Consider the following 16,386-nt stretch of genomic DNA (forward strand, 5'->3'; position numbering starts at 1 on the left):
GTGTGTGTGTGTGTGTGTGTGTGTGTGTGTGTGTGTGTGTGTGTGTGTGTGTTAATGTGTGTATTCAGGGCGGTGTGAGCCTAAAGGAGCTCTAACTGGCAGCAACGCTGGAATCACCAGCATCGAGTTCGACAGCGCGGTGAGTTACATGTTGTTGTTGACAGTAGTGGTGGGGAAAAATAGATATTCCAATATATTGTTGCGCTCTCTGTCGCAATAAATAATCGATAAACTGACGGCAAATATGGATATTTTATTACAACACATAATGGATTTAGGCGGTTGTCGCCGCACTATTGTTCACTTTAATGTGTCCAACAGAGTTTACATTTACAACTAGGCCTGTGTTGAAAAAATCGATTTCCCAATTCTAAATCGATTCTCATATTAATTCCTAAAAATCGATTCATATGTCTAAAGATCGATTTTTAGGGGGAGTTTTTTATTTTTTTTATTTTCTTTTATTTATTTATGTATTTTTTTTTCATCATTAAATTACAACTTTTGGTTATTTTTTTGTTTATCCCCAAAAAAGGAATGTTTTGTTGGACACGAGAATAACTGGTGCCATGTTTTTGCCTTTAAATATGTTTAAAGGTATGAAAACATTAAAGTGTTAGGTTATAATTGCATAAATTGTCTATATTTCATTACTTTATATACTGTCTTGGGGTTACATTTGCAAAAAATGCTAAAAACCAAATGCTCAAAAATTAAAAACCAAAATAGACCGAAAATGGAACAAATAAAAATGGAATGTGGGAAAAAACAAAAGCGATTTCATCGTCTCTGTTTCCTCCCTGGATCTGTTTGGTAATTCTGACCCACGATGTTTCTGTTTCAGTTCTATCAGCATTCTGGGAGCTGATTGGTCCTTACAGCATCATTAGCTGCAATACTTGCTGTTGAATCTCAATATAATACTAGTATTAATATGTTGCAGAACTACAGTCATATCATTCATGCAACAGCTGAAAAAACAGTTTTAATAACACTAACCCAAATCAATATCGGAATCGAATCAAATCTTGAGAATCGATTCTGAATCTTAAGAATCAGAATCGAATCGATTCTTGACATTTTAATCAATCCCCAGCCCTATTTACAAGCCTAGCAGCCAGTGAGTTACTACGCTAAATTAAGTTGCTACTGACTTTTCAGTATTAGAAACAAAGCAGTGACTGTCCTGGTTTATATAAAACATGTTATTAATGTTCATGCACTTTAATGTGTCTAACAGTGTTTACAATTACAAGACTAGCAGAGTGAGGAAATATATACAAATGCACTTTCTTTCTACATTGTATTAGGGCTGAAATGATTCCTCCAATAATTCCAGTAATTCGATTACAAAAAATGATGGAGGAATCTTCTCTGCCTCGAGGAATCGTTTAATTTTGCAGCTCAAAGCAGATGTTTCACCCGGACTACATTTAATGCGGCACAACGCGCTGACACCACGCACGTAAAGGAAGAATAAAGAGGAGGATATGTTTGGTTTTTGTAACATCATGCTCAGGCGGGAGACACATGTAGCTCAGTGCTTAACTTTTATTATATTCTTCTGGTCCGTTCTCCTATGTTCCCCCTCTAAAGCCAAAATTATTGTTCTGCGTTAAATCGACGCAGGGCCTACGCCGTGCGTTGATTTAACGCGGAACCATAAATCAGCCTTCACCCGGTACACACATAGGTTCCTCTAAACATCTGTTCCCACTACAATTTTAACTAAAAGATAAAAGAATTGCAAGCTACACTCTGTGCCAGTAGTCCTGCGGGACAATGATCTGGCTCAATTTGAGTTTTGCTACAGGAAGCCTCAGTCTCACTTCCTTCAGCAGTTCTGCCCTGTGATTGCTGGCGAAATGTGGACTGTTACACTGTTTCTTTAAAATGTATAAAATGGGATTTAATGATATTATCTAATTTGTTACTTATACACGTTTGCTTAGATAGTGCTAGAGCCTTTATTGACAGATTATAGTTTTATTACATTAACATTGACAACAAAAATCTTATTTTATTGACCTTCATCTAAATAAGGCAACATTCCGATTTAAAAAAAAAAAAAAAAAAAAAAAAAAAAAAAAAAAATATCTGCAGACTTAAAGGAGAATGAGGCTCCTTTTAAGAAATGAGACTCTCTAGCCACGACGGCCGTTGGGGGTACTGCAGCCAACAGTGAAGCCGGCACAGGAGAATGGGGAGAACGCGCATGCAGCGTCATGTGACGTCACATCCGCAGGACAGCGCGGGAAATTCGGGACCGAATTGCAGCACATTTTGCAGCACACAGTCTGTTCAAGGCAAAGGAGAGATACACTAGAGGACTCATTCTTTTGGGTTTGGAACGCTTCATCTGACATTATTACTAGAAAACTTAAAATGTATACGGATTTTTTTCATAAATCCTGCCACAATCCGGCCTCAAGCTCCTTTAATCTGCTTAGTGTTGGATGTTGACATACGCATTGGCCTTAGGTCATGTGACCTTTGACGGCGTAGACGTACAAGGTGAGGTCAGGGACAGTGTTTTTGGTTGGTGCTAGCTTGACCTTTGTTTGACCTCCTGTCTGTCCTCCCTCACCAGAAAAAAGAAAGAAAAAATTAAAAAAAAAAAAAAAAAAGATAAAAGAAAATGTGCTCCAATACAGCAGGTCTCATAATTTTATTTTGAACACTGCCAACTTAAAATGTAACTAGAACTTAAAATGTGCTTGACACAAATGAAAGTTCAATTGAAACACGTGGGAAAACACCTAACCTTTTAAGTGATGTGTGTTATCAGGTGTAATGGCATTTTTAGGTTAGAAATAAGGACATTTCTTGGTAAGATCTTTAGTTTTTTGAGTGAATCAGTGAATTTGGTCGACTGGTGTAAGTTCAGGGTTTTTAAATGCACAGCCATGAACCTACTGGATTATAGAATTTAGTCTTAGTGATGTCTTATGTCTTATGTATATTTATAATTGCTCTTTAACTAAACAAAAATATGTTTTATCCGATTAATGGATGGAATTTTCAGTAGAATACTGGATTACTAAAATATTCGATAGCTGCAGCCCTACATTGTATGAAGGTTTGGCATTGAATAAATGCATAACTACAGACGTTTTCCTTTTTATGGGTATTTTTTATTTTTCGGTCACATATATCGTGATATATCGTTGATGAAATTTCTTACAATATATGTAATATTGTTGACATGTTGTTTGTGATTGTCAGGGCTCGTATCTGCTGGCTGCCTCTAACGACTTTGCCAGCAGGATCTGGACGGTGGATGATTTCAGGCTGAGGGTAAGATTTACAAACTTATTTCAGCTTTATTTATAATGTTTACCATCACAGACGAATGAAGCTTCAAAAAAAGGGACCTGGACCTGCTGGAAGGAGGAACTGGTTCATAACAACAACAAGGAATAGTAGAGAATGAATTTATTTAATGTTTTATTTCACTTACATTAGATGCAGCTTAACTTGTGTTCATGTAACTGACAAAACATTATCCTACATATTTACACTAATCAGTTTCACACGATAAACAATAAAACACAAACTCTGTTTAACCGGAAAAGGAGTTGCTGAAGCCGGAGGTTTTTTCTGCCGATCCTGTTCCTTCCAGAAGATAACCCACTTTATCAATAAGACTAAAGAAAATTTACTCTAAATCGCTCTGCATAATTAAACAATATTGTTTTAAAACTTTAAAACTCAACAGAGATCTATATAATTTCAGTTCATCAAAGTCCATCCCATAATTTCACTCCCAAAAATGGATCACATCTGTATTTAACCCTGTAAGACCCACAGCCTTCCGAAATTGTCATTTATTTCTTTTAATCTGAAGAAATGTTTAATACAAGTAGGAAGGCTTTTATTCTTAATTCGAAATAATATTTCTAATGTTTTTAAATAAACAATTATCTATGAATTTTAATGTGCCTGACTCTATAAATAATGTATTATTAGTATTGCGATAAGAAACTTTATTTATTATTATACTGTCCTCCTTTAAGTGTGATGACTAAACGTAGACAGCAAGCCAAACTCCATTTACAAAAGACATGAGAGTCAGGATATATCCTTCAGCTCCGGAATTTAATGCAGACTCAAGAGGCATGCAGATGCAAAATTAAAAAAAAGTGTACTGCCCCTCTCCCATCTCAGTTTAAGAATGGTAAAAAGATTCATGATAACCCTACCGATATAGCAAATGAATTTAACAGTTTCTTTGCAAATGTGGGTTCTTCTCTCTCAAAGGATATGGGAGTTTCAAGTAGTAATCATTTAGATTACATTAAGGGCAATTTCCCTACTATTTTACAGTTTGAAGATACTAACGAAACAGAGGTCTTAGATTTAATTTCTAATTTGAAGATATCAGCAGCTGGTCACGATGATATTGCTGCTTCATTGGTTAAATCAGTGTCTTTCTCAATTAGTAAACCCCTTATGCATATTTTCAATTTATCTCTGCAATTTGGGGAGGTTCCTCAAGACTTAAAAATTGCCAAAGTTATTCCCCTGCACAAATCTGGAGATCCAAGAATCTTTAATAATTATCGCCCCATATCAATTTTACCATGTTTCTCAAAAATATTGGAAAAACTGGTTTACAACAGAATGTTGCACCATCTAAACAAACACAATATCTTATACGAGCATCAATATGGTTTTAGAAAAAATCACTCCACAGATACAGATATGGCCCTTTTACAACTGGTGGAAAGAATCTATACTGCTATTAATAATAAAGAATTTGCTCTCGGCATTTTCATAGATCTTTCCAAAGCCTTTGATACTGTGGATTATACTATTTTACTTGACAAATTACATCATTATGGTTTCCATGATATTACTTTGAAATGGTTGTCTAGTTATGTTCATAACCGTGAACAATATGTGCATGCCAACGGTTGTTTTTCGTCCAATGTTAAGATGTCGTGTGGAGTCCCTCAGGGATCAATACTAGGACCCCTTTTATTTCTCATTTATGTAAATGACCTGGCTACTGTATCTTCATCCTTTACACCAATCTTATTTGCTGATGATACCAATTTGATACTAACTCACAGAAATTTTGATTCACTTATTGAGCAAGCTAATTCTGGTATAGCAATGCTTTCAAAATGGTTCCTTGCAAACAAGTTGTCGTTAAATGTTAACAAATCTAATTTTATTGTATTTGCAAGTAAAAACAAAAAATATTGTCCGCAAAAAGCTAAGATCTCTATTGGTGGTATTGCAATCAATCAGGTTTCATCCACCAAATTTCTAGGTGTCTTTGTGGATGAGAATTTGTCCTGGAAAGAGCATATACATTCTGTAACTAACAAAATCTCTAGATCCCTTGGTATCATCAGAAGAATCAGAGGTTTGGTCCATCAGGCTTGTCTCGTTACTCTGTACTACAGTTTAATTTATCCTTATCTCATTTATGGCAACATTGTTTGGGCAAGCACATATTCATCAAATCTACACAAATTACTCATTACTCAAAAGAAATTTGTAAGAATAGCTACTTCTGCCTCCTATTTGGCCCCATCTGCCCCTTTTTGTTTAAAAAATTAAATTTATTATCCATCTATGATATTAACATACTCCAATCATGTGCTTTCATTTACAAATGCACTTATCTTGCAAATATGCTTCCAAGTACTTTCAAAGATTTTTTTAAGACCAATTCGCAAATTCATAACTATAATACCAGACAATTTGAGGATCTCCATTCTTCATTCAGTCGTACCAATAGCAGTCAGTTCTCCATCAAAGACAGAGGTTCCTCACTCTGGAACTCTCATATACTTATCGCAAAATCTTCACTGTCTATTAATAGTTTTAAACAGAGATTGAAGACCAGCCTTATTGACCAAGCGTCTAGAAGGGCTTCCACTTAATGTGGACTCACTTCTGCACGTGCACACCGAGAAATTGTCTGTTTATATCCATCTTTTTTGAATGCTGTTTTTTTTTTTTTTTTTTGTTTGTTTTTTTTGTTCTTGCTATTATTTCAATACAATCTATTTTTCCTGGTGAGAACTTTGAATAAGCCCATTTAGGGCTTCCTTTCTCACCTGCACATATTTTCATGTTTTTTTATGTTCATTTAAACTTTTGTACCGTTTTTTTTTTATGTTGTGCAAATAAACAAATCAAATCAAATTGGAGTGAAACTGTAACATAAGAAAAAAGTAAAATCACTGTTTGTCATACATTGTTAAAATCAGTAAAGAAAAACAAAGTACACAGGTATTTTCAGCTTTACATTACAGTAAACAAGAGATAATGAATAAAAGGTCATCCAAATTAGCTTACAAACTGTCTGAAAGTTACACTGACCAAATAAAATAACCTTTCAGAGTCCCACACTAAAATGGAAATAAAACATACTTTTCTTTCACAAAGTCATAAAAATACTAAAGGTAACTACAAACGCATGGAGTGCTGCTGGGTGTAAAAAAGAGTATACTTCAGGTGCTCTTCGGCATGGGGATCCAAAAGATACAAAAACAAGAAAAAGCCGAGGCACTCAAGAAGTTAGAAAAATTAAAAGGCCTTTATTAAATCATGGCTTAGAAAAAGTTAAAATGCCAACATGTTTTGGCCATGTAGGCCTTCCTCAAGGCAGATAGCAAAATTTTGCTCTAAGCCATGATTTAATAAAGGCCTTTTAATTTTTCTAACTTCTTGAGTGCCTCGGCTTTTTCTTGTTTTTGTCATAAAAATACTCTTCAATATTCCTGAACAAAATGCATGTCAACTTACCGTATTTTCTGGACTATAAGCCGCACCCGCTCTATTTTTAAAAAAACTATAAAAAAAAAGATATACAAGCCGCACCTGTATATAAGCTGCATCCGCTCTATTTAAAAAAAAAAAGAAGATATTTCAGCCGCATATATTTCTGTTGTTAGATTAGATATTTACTACATGTACAGAAGGATTTTGAACTGTAAATGATGTACATGTTTGTACCTAAATAGATCCTTTCCTAACAGTGTCTTTTAACACGGCAGCAACTTTGCTGATTAAAACGGGACAGAACCAAGAGAAAATAACCTGTATTTATTTATCTATTTATCTGTTTGAAATCTGCTTCTACTTTTATCTGCTAAAGAAGAAGTATCATATTCTTCTTTGCATTTATTTTGTCTTAGTTTTTATTCTAATTCCGGTTAGAGCGCCCCGAGCGGTGGAAGAAAAATCCACAGAATAGCTGCACCTTTGTATAAGCCGCATGGTTGAAAACCTATGAAAAAAGTAGCGGCTTATAGTCCAGAAAATACGGTAGATAACTCCCAGACAAAGCTTTCAACAGCACCACGCAGCTGGATGACGACGGAGGAACTTTCCTAATCTGCTTTGCTCAACATGTGCTTTTTCTGTGCCTACTTCCTGTTTCTCCTACTTCCCATAGACAGGTGGTTGTCAAAATAAAAGCATGCAACAAATAAAAGGCATTAAAGGGTGCTACCTGCCAATATAAACAACAAAAATGCCTGGGGGGCAGAATAATTATTCTTATAACTCTTTTCTGGAGTTTAACTATAGGGTTTATATAAGTTCCATCATGTAAGGCTTTATAGCACAATAGTCATTAATAGATTTTGAGGGCGGAGAGGTGCATCATGGGAGGTTTCCCAGACATTAATGACGGATACAGCTGAGTATCATCAGCATAGAGATGGACATTAATGACGCGTCTAATAACGTTACCCAGTGAGAAAAGAACGGGTCCAAACACTGAACCCTGCAGAACTCCATGGTTCAGTCTGGATTTGAGTTAAACTGGAATCTATCAGATAAATATCAAACCAATTTAATCCAGTTCTGTTAATCCCAGTAACCCTATCAAACTACCGTATTGGCCCGAATATAAGACGGTGTTTTTTGCAATTGAAATAAGACTGAAAAAGTGGGGGTCGTCTTACATTCGGGGTCTAGACGTTATACCCATTCACACCGCTAGATGGCGCCAGATATCTTTAAATGCTGAACTTAACTCCCCAGGCCAAAGCGAACCCCTGTCACGAAGAAGAAAAATAAAAAAATGGTATAAGAAAGAAAAGAGAAGAAAATAAGAGAAGATATAACAGAAAGTGGAGAAACGTAGCGACAATCTGGAGAAAAGAGGCTGGAAGATCGGCAGGTAAACCGGCAGCTGAGGAGAAGTTATGATGCAAACTTCAACATGATGATTTCAAATAGTCAAAATAACAGGCCTTTTCTCTCGAATATATTGTTATAATCATTTGTTTCAGATGTACTTTAATTATTTTCTGTATAAAAATTGAATTTGGTGTTCAAAAAGTCTTTCTTCAAACTTGAGTCTTGAAAAAGAGGGGGTCTTATAATCGGGGTCGTCTTATATTCGGGACAATACGGCAGTTTAATCCCAGTACCTGTGTCCGCAGCACACCTTGACGGGTCACAGCGGGAAGGTGCTGTCCGCTCGCTTCCTATTGGACAACGCTCGCATCGTGTCGGGGAGCTACGACCGGACGCTGAAGCTGTGGGACCTGCGGAGCAAAGTCTGTACGTGATTGTGATTGGTCGGTTAGGGTTGGGGTTAGCCAGGTGTGGCTAACCGCTAACCTCTGACCCGCACTGACCACCCGACTCACCTGTGCAGGTATGAAGACGGTGTTTGCCGGCTCCAGCTGCAACGACATCGTCTGCACGGAGCAGTGCGTCATGAGTGGACACTTCGACAAGAAGGTCCGATTCTGGGACATCAGGTGAGTCCAGAGACACCTGGAGCCGTAACGATGGTCTGGTAACGTTGAAACACCGTAACGAGGGTCCGGTAGAGTTGAAACACCGTAACGACGGTCTGGTAGAGTTGAAACACCGTAACGACGGTCTGGTAGAGTTGAAACACCGTAACGACGGTCTGGTAGAGTTGAAACACCGTAACGATGGTCTGGTAGAGTTGAAACACCGTAACGACGGTCCGGTAGAGTTGAAACACCGTAACGACGGTCCGGTAGAGTTGAAACACTGTAACGACGGTCCGGTAGAGTTGAAACACCGTAACGACGGTCCGGTAGAGTTGAAACACTGTAACGACGGTCCGGTAGAGCTGAAACACCGTAACGACGGCCTGGTAGAGTTGAAACACTGTAACGACGGTCCGGTAGAGTTTAAACACTGTAACGACGGTCCGGTAGAGTTGAAACACTGTAACGACGGTCCGGTAGAGTTGAAACACCGTAACGACGGTCCGGTAGAGTTGAAACACCGTAACGACGGTCCGGTAGAGTTGAAACACTGTAACGACGGTCCGGTAGAGTTGAAACACTGTAACGACGGTCCGGTAGAGTTGAAACACTGTAACGACGGTCTGGTAGAGTTGAAACACTGTAACGACGGTCCGGTAGAGTTGAAACACTGTAACGACGGTCCGGTAGAGTTGAAACACCGTAACGACGGTCCGGTAGAGTTGAAACACCGTAACGACGGTCCGGTAGAGTTGAAACACCGTAACGACGGTCTGGTAGAGTTGAAACACCGTAACGACGGTCTGGTGGAGTTGAAACACCGTAACGACGGTCCGGTGGAGTTGAAACACCGTAACGACGGTCCGGTAGAGTTGAAACACCGTAACGACGGTCCGGTAGAGTTGAAACACCGTAACGACGGTCCGGTAGAGTTGAAACACCGTAACGACGGTCCGGTAGAGTTGAAACACCGTAACGACGGTCCGGTAGAGTGGAAACACCGTAACGACGGTCTGGTAAACACCGTAACGACGGTCTGGTAGAGTTGAAACACCGTAACGACGGTCTGGTAAACACCGTAACGACGCTCCGGTAGAGTTGAAACACCGTAACGATGGTCTGGTAGAGTTGAAACACCGTAACGACGGTCCGGTAGAGTTGAAACACCGTAACGACGGTCTGGTAACGTTGAAACACCGTAACGACGGTCTGGTAGAGTTGAAACACCGTAACGACGGTCTGGTAGAGTTGAAACACCGTAACGACGGTCTGGTAGAGTTGAAACACCGTAACGACGGTCCGGTAGAGCTGAAACACCGTAACGATGGTCCGGTAGAGTTGAAACACCGTAACGACGGTCTGGTAGAGTTAACGGTAGTTAGCCAGAGCTAACCTGGGCCTGTGTTTCAGGGCTAGAGCATCGTGTGGGAGCTAACGATGCTAACTGTGTTCCAGGGCTAGAGCATCGTGCTAGACCAGAGCTAACGATGCTAACTGTGTTCCAGGGCGGAGAGCATCGTGCGGGAGCTAACGATGCTAACTGTGTTCCAGGGCGGAGAGCATCGTGCGGGAGCTAACGATGCTAACTGTGTTCCAGGGCTAGAGCATCGTGCTAGACCAGAGCTAACGATGCTAACTGTGTTCCAGGGCTAGAGCATCGTGCTAGACCAGAGCTAACGATGCTAACTGTGTTCCAGGGCGGAGAGCATCGTGCGGGAGCTGGAACTGCTGGGTCGGGTCACGTCTCTGGACCTTAACCACGACAGGACGGAGCTGCTCACCTGCTCCAGAGACGACCTGCTGAAGATCATCGACCTGCGGACCAACGCCGTCAGGCAAACCTTCAGGTGAGGCCCCGCCCCCTGCTGCCCAGGTGAGGCCCCGCCCCCTGCTGCCCAGGTGAGGCCCCGCCCCCTGCTGCCCAGCACACCTGGGCCCAGCGGCAGACCCTAGACCAGCGGTCGGCAACCCAAAATGTTTTAGAGCCATATTGGACCAAAAACACAAAAAACAAATATGTCTGGAGCCGCAAAAAATTAAAAGTCTTGTATAAGCCTTAGAATGAAGGCAAATGACGAAAGGCGAAATGTCGGGAAAAAAGTCAAAATTTCAAGAAAAAAAATCGAAATGTTGAGAAAAAAGTCGAAATGTTGAGAAAAAAGTCGAAATGTTGAGAAAAAAGTTGAAAAAACGAGAAAAAAGTCGAAATTAAAAAGGAAAAAAAGAAGAGAAAAAAAAGACAAAAAAAAGGGAAAAAAAAAGGTAAAACGTTTTTGAAAAAGCTCCAGGAGCCACTAGGGCGGCGCCAAAGAGCCGCATGTGGCTCTAGAGCCGCGGGTTGCCGACCCCAGATGTTTCTAGGTGTTCAGCAGTAGGTGTGTTTACCAAGAGCCGGTACTTTTTGCTACCGGTTCCTAAATGTTCGGTACCAGAGTACCGATAAAAATTCTGGACAAACAATACTGTTATCAGTGGGTTTTTTTTAAAGAGTCTACCCAGAGCAACATAACTGTCGCGTACGTCACACAAAGCAGTATGTTTTATTTCCTCATCGTTTCCTTGTCATTTTCAGCTTAATCCTTCACAGCAGTGAAACTGCTTCCTCCACCGGCATTTCATATCCTGCCGTTCGTGGCCGTTTTTTTTACTTGTCGTTGCTTTTGGAAATTTATATAAAGTTTGTTGACATTCTACATGTCGCAAGCTTTCAAACGAGATATTACACGTGAACGAGACTTTATCGATCAGGTCTCTACCATTGAACGTAAACTCTGGAGCGCGGCAGCCATCTTGGATCGGCGCGGCAGCCATCTTGGATCGGCGCGGCAGCCATCTTGGATCGGCGCGGCAGCCATCTTGGATCGGCGCGGCAGCCATCTTGGATCGGCGCGGCAGCCATCTTGGATCGGCGCGGCAGCCATCTTGGATAGTTTAATTCTGAATAATTAATTCAGAATTAAAGAACATCATGTAACCGTGGCCACTGTCTAGTTCTCATAGTTTGCAGCAATAACCGTGTTTAATCTTCATGTGTTTCTATTCTAGCGCTCAGGGCTTCAAGTGTGGAGCGGACTGGACCCGGGTCACCTTCAGGTGAGTCTCCCTCGGTTCAGGGTACCAGGGGCTGGGTCTGGTTCTGGTTCTGATGGGGTACCAGGGGTCTGGTTCTGGTTCTGATGGGGTACCAGGGGTCTGGGGCTGAGATGGGGTAGGGCTGGGCGATATATCGAGATTTTAATAAATATAGATATATTTTCAAACGCGATATGGTACGAGACAATATCGTTTATATCGATTATTAAAAAGATTTTTTTTTTTTCTTTTTTATGATTTTGATATAGCTTTTTTTGTGACAAATTGACTTGAATGTTTTATTTGCACAAATGTTTTGTTATTTGCACAACTGTCAACCTCAGTGGAAAAGTCTGCCTGTTACTGTCTACATTGTATTAATTGCACAGTGTATTTTAATTTAATTGTTATGCAGGAAAGGGATATTTGTTTTATTTTATTCAAGAAGCATTTTTATTCTATATATGCAGGCAGTTTATTTTTATTTCATGTGTTTTATACATGTTGATATTGTGCAGACCTCTGTTAATAAAGGAACCTGTGTGACATTTGGCACGAGGCTTTGTATTAAAACTGACTGTTTTTTTAAGGGTTTGCCTCAGAAAAGAATGAAGCTAACAGAGATGCTAACAGAGATGCTATGCTATAATGATAATAAATTTAGCTAGAAAATATCGAGATATGACTTTTGGTCCATATCGCCCAGTCCTAGTGCATGGTATACCTGGTTCTGGTTCTGATGGGGTACCAGGGGTCTGGTTCTGATGGGGGTACCAGGGGCTGGTTCTGGTTCTGATGTGGTACCAGGGGCTGGTTCTGGTTCTGATGTGGTACCAGGGGCTGGTTCTGATGGGGTACCACTTACCTGTCCTGACCTCACCTGTTCTCCTCTCAGCCCAGACGGCAGCTACGTGATCGGAGGTTCTGCTGACGGAGCTCTGTACGTCTGGAACGTCCTGACGGGTCAACTGGAGCGGACCCTGGACCGGAACCACAAGTAAGACCCAGAACCTCTGATGACTCTGGACTGGTCTCTAGTTCTAGTCCAGTATTTGGGTCCAGGTATCATTTTAGTTTGTATTAGTTTTAGTCTCGTTCATTCTCCTTTAGTCGTGTGAAGTTTCAGTCGACTAAAAGTCTGAGCATTTTAGTCTTATTTTAGTCAGAATTGTCCATTTTAGTCTAGTTTTAGTCAAAGATTTCCCAGAATGCTTTTCGTCGTCATTTGCGGACTGAATAAAAAAAAAACATGGCGGACATTTCTTATGAATAAAATCAATATTTTGAATTAGTTTCTGCATAAAAATGCGTTTTGATTACATTTCTAGCGATAAATATATATTTTACTTTCATAATATTCACTCAGTGAATGTATATAGTCACTCGCTTGTCTTTTTCAAACTTCGCCAGAATAAAGGCTGATTTATGGTCCTGCGTTACACCAACGCAGAGCTACGGCGTAGGGTACGCGGCGACGTGCGCTGTACGCCGTACCCTACGCCGTACCCTACGCCGTAGCTCTGCGTCGATTTAACGTGGAACCATAAATCAGCTCTGGAGCCGGCAGGCAGAAAATCCCAAAATTTTCGGAGCAAATTTCTTAACAGGTGTAGCTACAACTGTTAGATTTCATCTATTAAACCAACATCTATCTTCCTAAATGATTTATTTCAGCCAGCGGTAATTCTCCAGAGTTTTGTTTGTCTGTTTTGTCTGCCGGTATGGAGGGGAATTACCTCTCACGCATGCGCAGAACGTACGTGCTAGTCAGGCCGTCGGGTGACGTATTTGCGGTGTGTCTAGTGAGCCCGACCCAGGCGACGCGAGCCGACACAGCAGTCGCCAGAGAGCGGGCGATGTCAAGTTGGTGTGTCAGGGCCTTAAGGCGTAGTGCACGCATCGCCGCGTACCCTACGCCGTCGGCTCTGCGTTGGTGTAACGCGGAACCATAAATCAGGCTTGAAACGCTGTGAGCCACACCAGCCCGTCAGCTCATCAGGAGGAGAGGTTAAAGGTTAAAGGTTAAACAGCCGGGCTGCCAGTTGTTCATTGCTGGTTGATTTTGTTAACTCTGAGCTTTGTTGGTTTTTTTGTTTGTTTGCTGGTGGTTTTTTCTCCCTGTGATTTTTCAGTTATTTGTGAAGAAGTTCTGACTTCCCTGTGAGGAAGGTTTTTTTTTGTTTCCTGTGGGAGTTTTTCTGTGTTTTTCAATTAAACTACACCTCGTTTTGGTTAAAGTTTAACCCAGTTTGGTGTCGTGTGATTGGGTTCAGAGAGAACGACCCATAACACTTGTGTGTACAGGACTGTCTCAGAAAATTAGAATATTGTGATTTTCTGTAATGCAATTAAAAATACAAAAATGTCATACATTCTGGATTCATAAATCAACTGAAATATTGCAAGCCTTTTATTATTTTAATATTGCTGATCATGGTTTATAGCTTAAGAAACTCAAATATCCTATCTCAAAAAATTAGAATATTCTGGGAATCTTAATCTTAAACTGTAAACCATAATCAGCAATATTAAAATAATAAAAGGCTTGCAATATTTCAGTTTTGTGTAACTAGACCCCTGCTCTAGTTACACTGTTTCATGGCTTTTTATTCTGTGTTTAGAGCTTTAGTCTGGTTTGTTTTTGGCCTGTGAGTGTGTTACTGTGTCTCGTGTTATTAATGTAGATGTTACCGTTGCTGCTTCATGTTCATGTTTCTGTTTTCATTTGTAACAATTGTCTGTTGTTGAGCTTATGTTAACCTGTGTGTGTATTTTAGCTTATTCTCTTTTAATCACCTTTACTTTACTCACCTTTTAATCTTTATTCTGATATAGCCTTCTTATTTGGATTGATTTTATTGATTATGTTTTAATAATGTTTCTTTTAGGTTGACTATTTTACACCAGTCCAGGGACAGCAGGTGCAAAATAGCCTTTTTGGCTAATTCTGGCATATTTTACATTTGTTTAACCCTTGTACTGTCTTTGGGTCAAAATGACCCAATTCTTCTCTCCTTCTTTCCTCCTGCTCTCTCCTTCCTTCTTCCTTTCCTCTTTTCCTCCTCTTTTACCTTCCTTTACTCTTTTTTTCTTCCTACCTCCCTTTCATCATTCTTTCCTTTATTACCTTCTTTGCTTTTCCTTCCTTCTTTCCTTATGTTATCCATTCCTTCCTTCTTCCCTGCCTTCTTTCTTTCCTTTTCTCCCTTCCTTCCATCTTTTCTCTCTTCTTTCCTCCCTTCCTTACTCTCTTTCCAACTTCCTTCCTTCTTTCCTTCCTTCCATCTTTTCTCCCTTCCTTACTTCTTTTCTCCTTTTTTTCTTACTTCCTTCTTTCCTTCCTTCCATCTCTTCTCCCTTCCTTACTTCTTTCCTACTTCCTTCCATCTTTTCTCCCTTCCTTACTCCCTTTCCTAATTCCTTCCTTCTTTTATCCTTTCTTCCTTACTTCCTTCTTTCCTCCCTTCAATCTTTTCAACCTTCCTTACTCCTTTTCCTACTTCCTCCCTTCTTTTCTCCTTTCTTTTCTCTTTCCTTTATTCCTTCTTTTCTCCCTTCACCCTTGACCCAAAGACAGCAAAGGGTTAAATGTATTAATGTGCATTGTCCCTGATAACTAAACCTTTAAATAAATAAATAAAATGTTCCTCTCGTTGTCTGCAACTCGTGCGTTACCCGTTACCGTGGTAACTGAATCCCCCCCCCCCCCGTTACCATGGTAACATGTTAACGTCTCTCTCCTCGTCCTCCAGCTCTGCCATCAACTCCGTGTCCTGGTCTCCGTCCGGAGCCTTCGTCGTCAGCGTGGAGAAGGGAAGCCGGGCCATCCTCTGGTCTGACCTGTGATTGGCTGGAGGAGAGGGGGCGGGGCCAGGAGGACCGGGGGGCGGGGCCAGGAGGACCAGGGGGCGGGGCCTGCAGAGGGTCTTCATCACCTCCTCCAGGACCCAGGAAGAGGAAGAGGAGACGGTTTTACGTTTTTGCCTCCAGGAACTTTCATGTCGTCCGTGGTTTTAAGAGCGTAAAGGACTGGAGGTTAATAAAGTTTTATTGACGACGGCGAGGACGACTCATCAATCTGGATGTTTGGTCAGGTGACCGGCCCGGCCAATCACACGCAGAGACGTTTCCCTGTTCGGACAGGAAGTACTTCAAAATAAAAGCTTCTGCAGAAACGGGAAGTTTCAACATTAAAGATTTAAAAAAAACATGTTTGTCTGGAAGCGTTTGTGTGTGAAATAATCCTGATTATTGATCCTTCTATTACTGCCAATAATCCTGATTATTGATCCTTCTATTACTGCCAATAATCCTGATTATTGATCCTTCTATTACTGCCAGTAATCCTGATTATTGATCATTCACACACCCACTATAAACTTATTTCATGTTCTTCCCCGTCATTACAAATACACTTGTAAAACTAGATGGAAGAACTTTAGTTGTAATTAGATTTTAATCCACAGGGATTAAGACCATGGAAGTTACGGAAGATTATCAGGGCAGGAGAAACATAAAAATAGTATTTTAGAGGGAGATTTATTTTTCATTATGCACTGCGAGAAAAAAGTCGAAATGTTGAGATTAATGTTGA

At 40.4% G+C, this 16,386-nt stretch overlaps 1 protein-coding gene across 5 annotated transcripts in view; it reads left to right on the plus strand.

Annotated features, from left to right (window-relative positions):
- Positions 1–15,994, plus strand: part of atg16l1 (ATG16 autophagy related 16-like 1 (S. cerevisiae)) — a 38,569-nt gene extending 22,575 nt beyond the window's left edge. For 4 of the 5 annotated variants that reach the window (XM_061719965.1, XM_061719966.1, XM_061719967.1 and 1 more), the window contains 8 exons: positions 69–139; positions 3,226–3,297; positions 8,415–8,535; positions 8,633–8,738; positions 10,418–10,567; positions 11,766–11,813; positions 12,688–12,789; positions 15,545–15,994. In XM_061719965.1, coding sequence (XP_061575949.1) covers positions 69–139; positions 3,226–3,297; positions 8,415–8,535; positions 8,633–8,738; positions 10,418–10,567; positions 11,766–11,813; positions 12,688–12,789; positions 15,545–15,638 — 764 coding nt within the window. In that variant the 3' untranslated portion in view covers positions 15,639–15,994. The remainder of the gene's footprint in view (positions 1–68; positions 140–3,225; positions 3,298–8,414; positions 8,536–8,632; positions 8,739–10,417; positions 10,568–11,765; positions 11,814–12,687; positions 12,790–15,544) is intronic. The other variant, XR_009782508.1, reaches the window with a different exon arrangement.
- Positions 15,995–16,386: the final 392 nt, after the last annotated feature.

Source organism: Cololabis saira, chromosome 4, assembly GCF_033807715.1.
Source record: "Cololabis saira isolate AMF1-May2022 chromosome 4, fColSai1.1, whole genome shotgun sequence".
In the NCBI taxonomy this organism is placed as follows: Eukaryota; Metazoa; Chordata; class Actinopteri; order Beloniformes; family Belonidae; genus Cololabis; species Cololabis saira.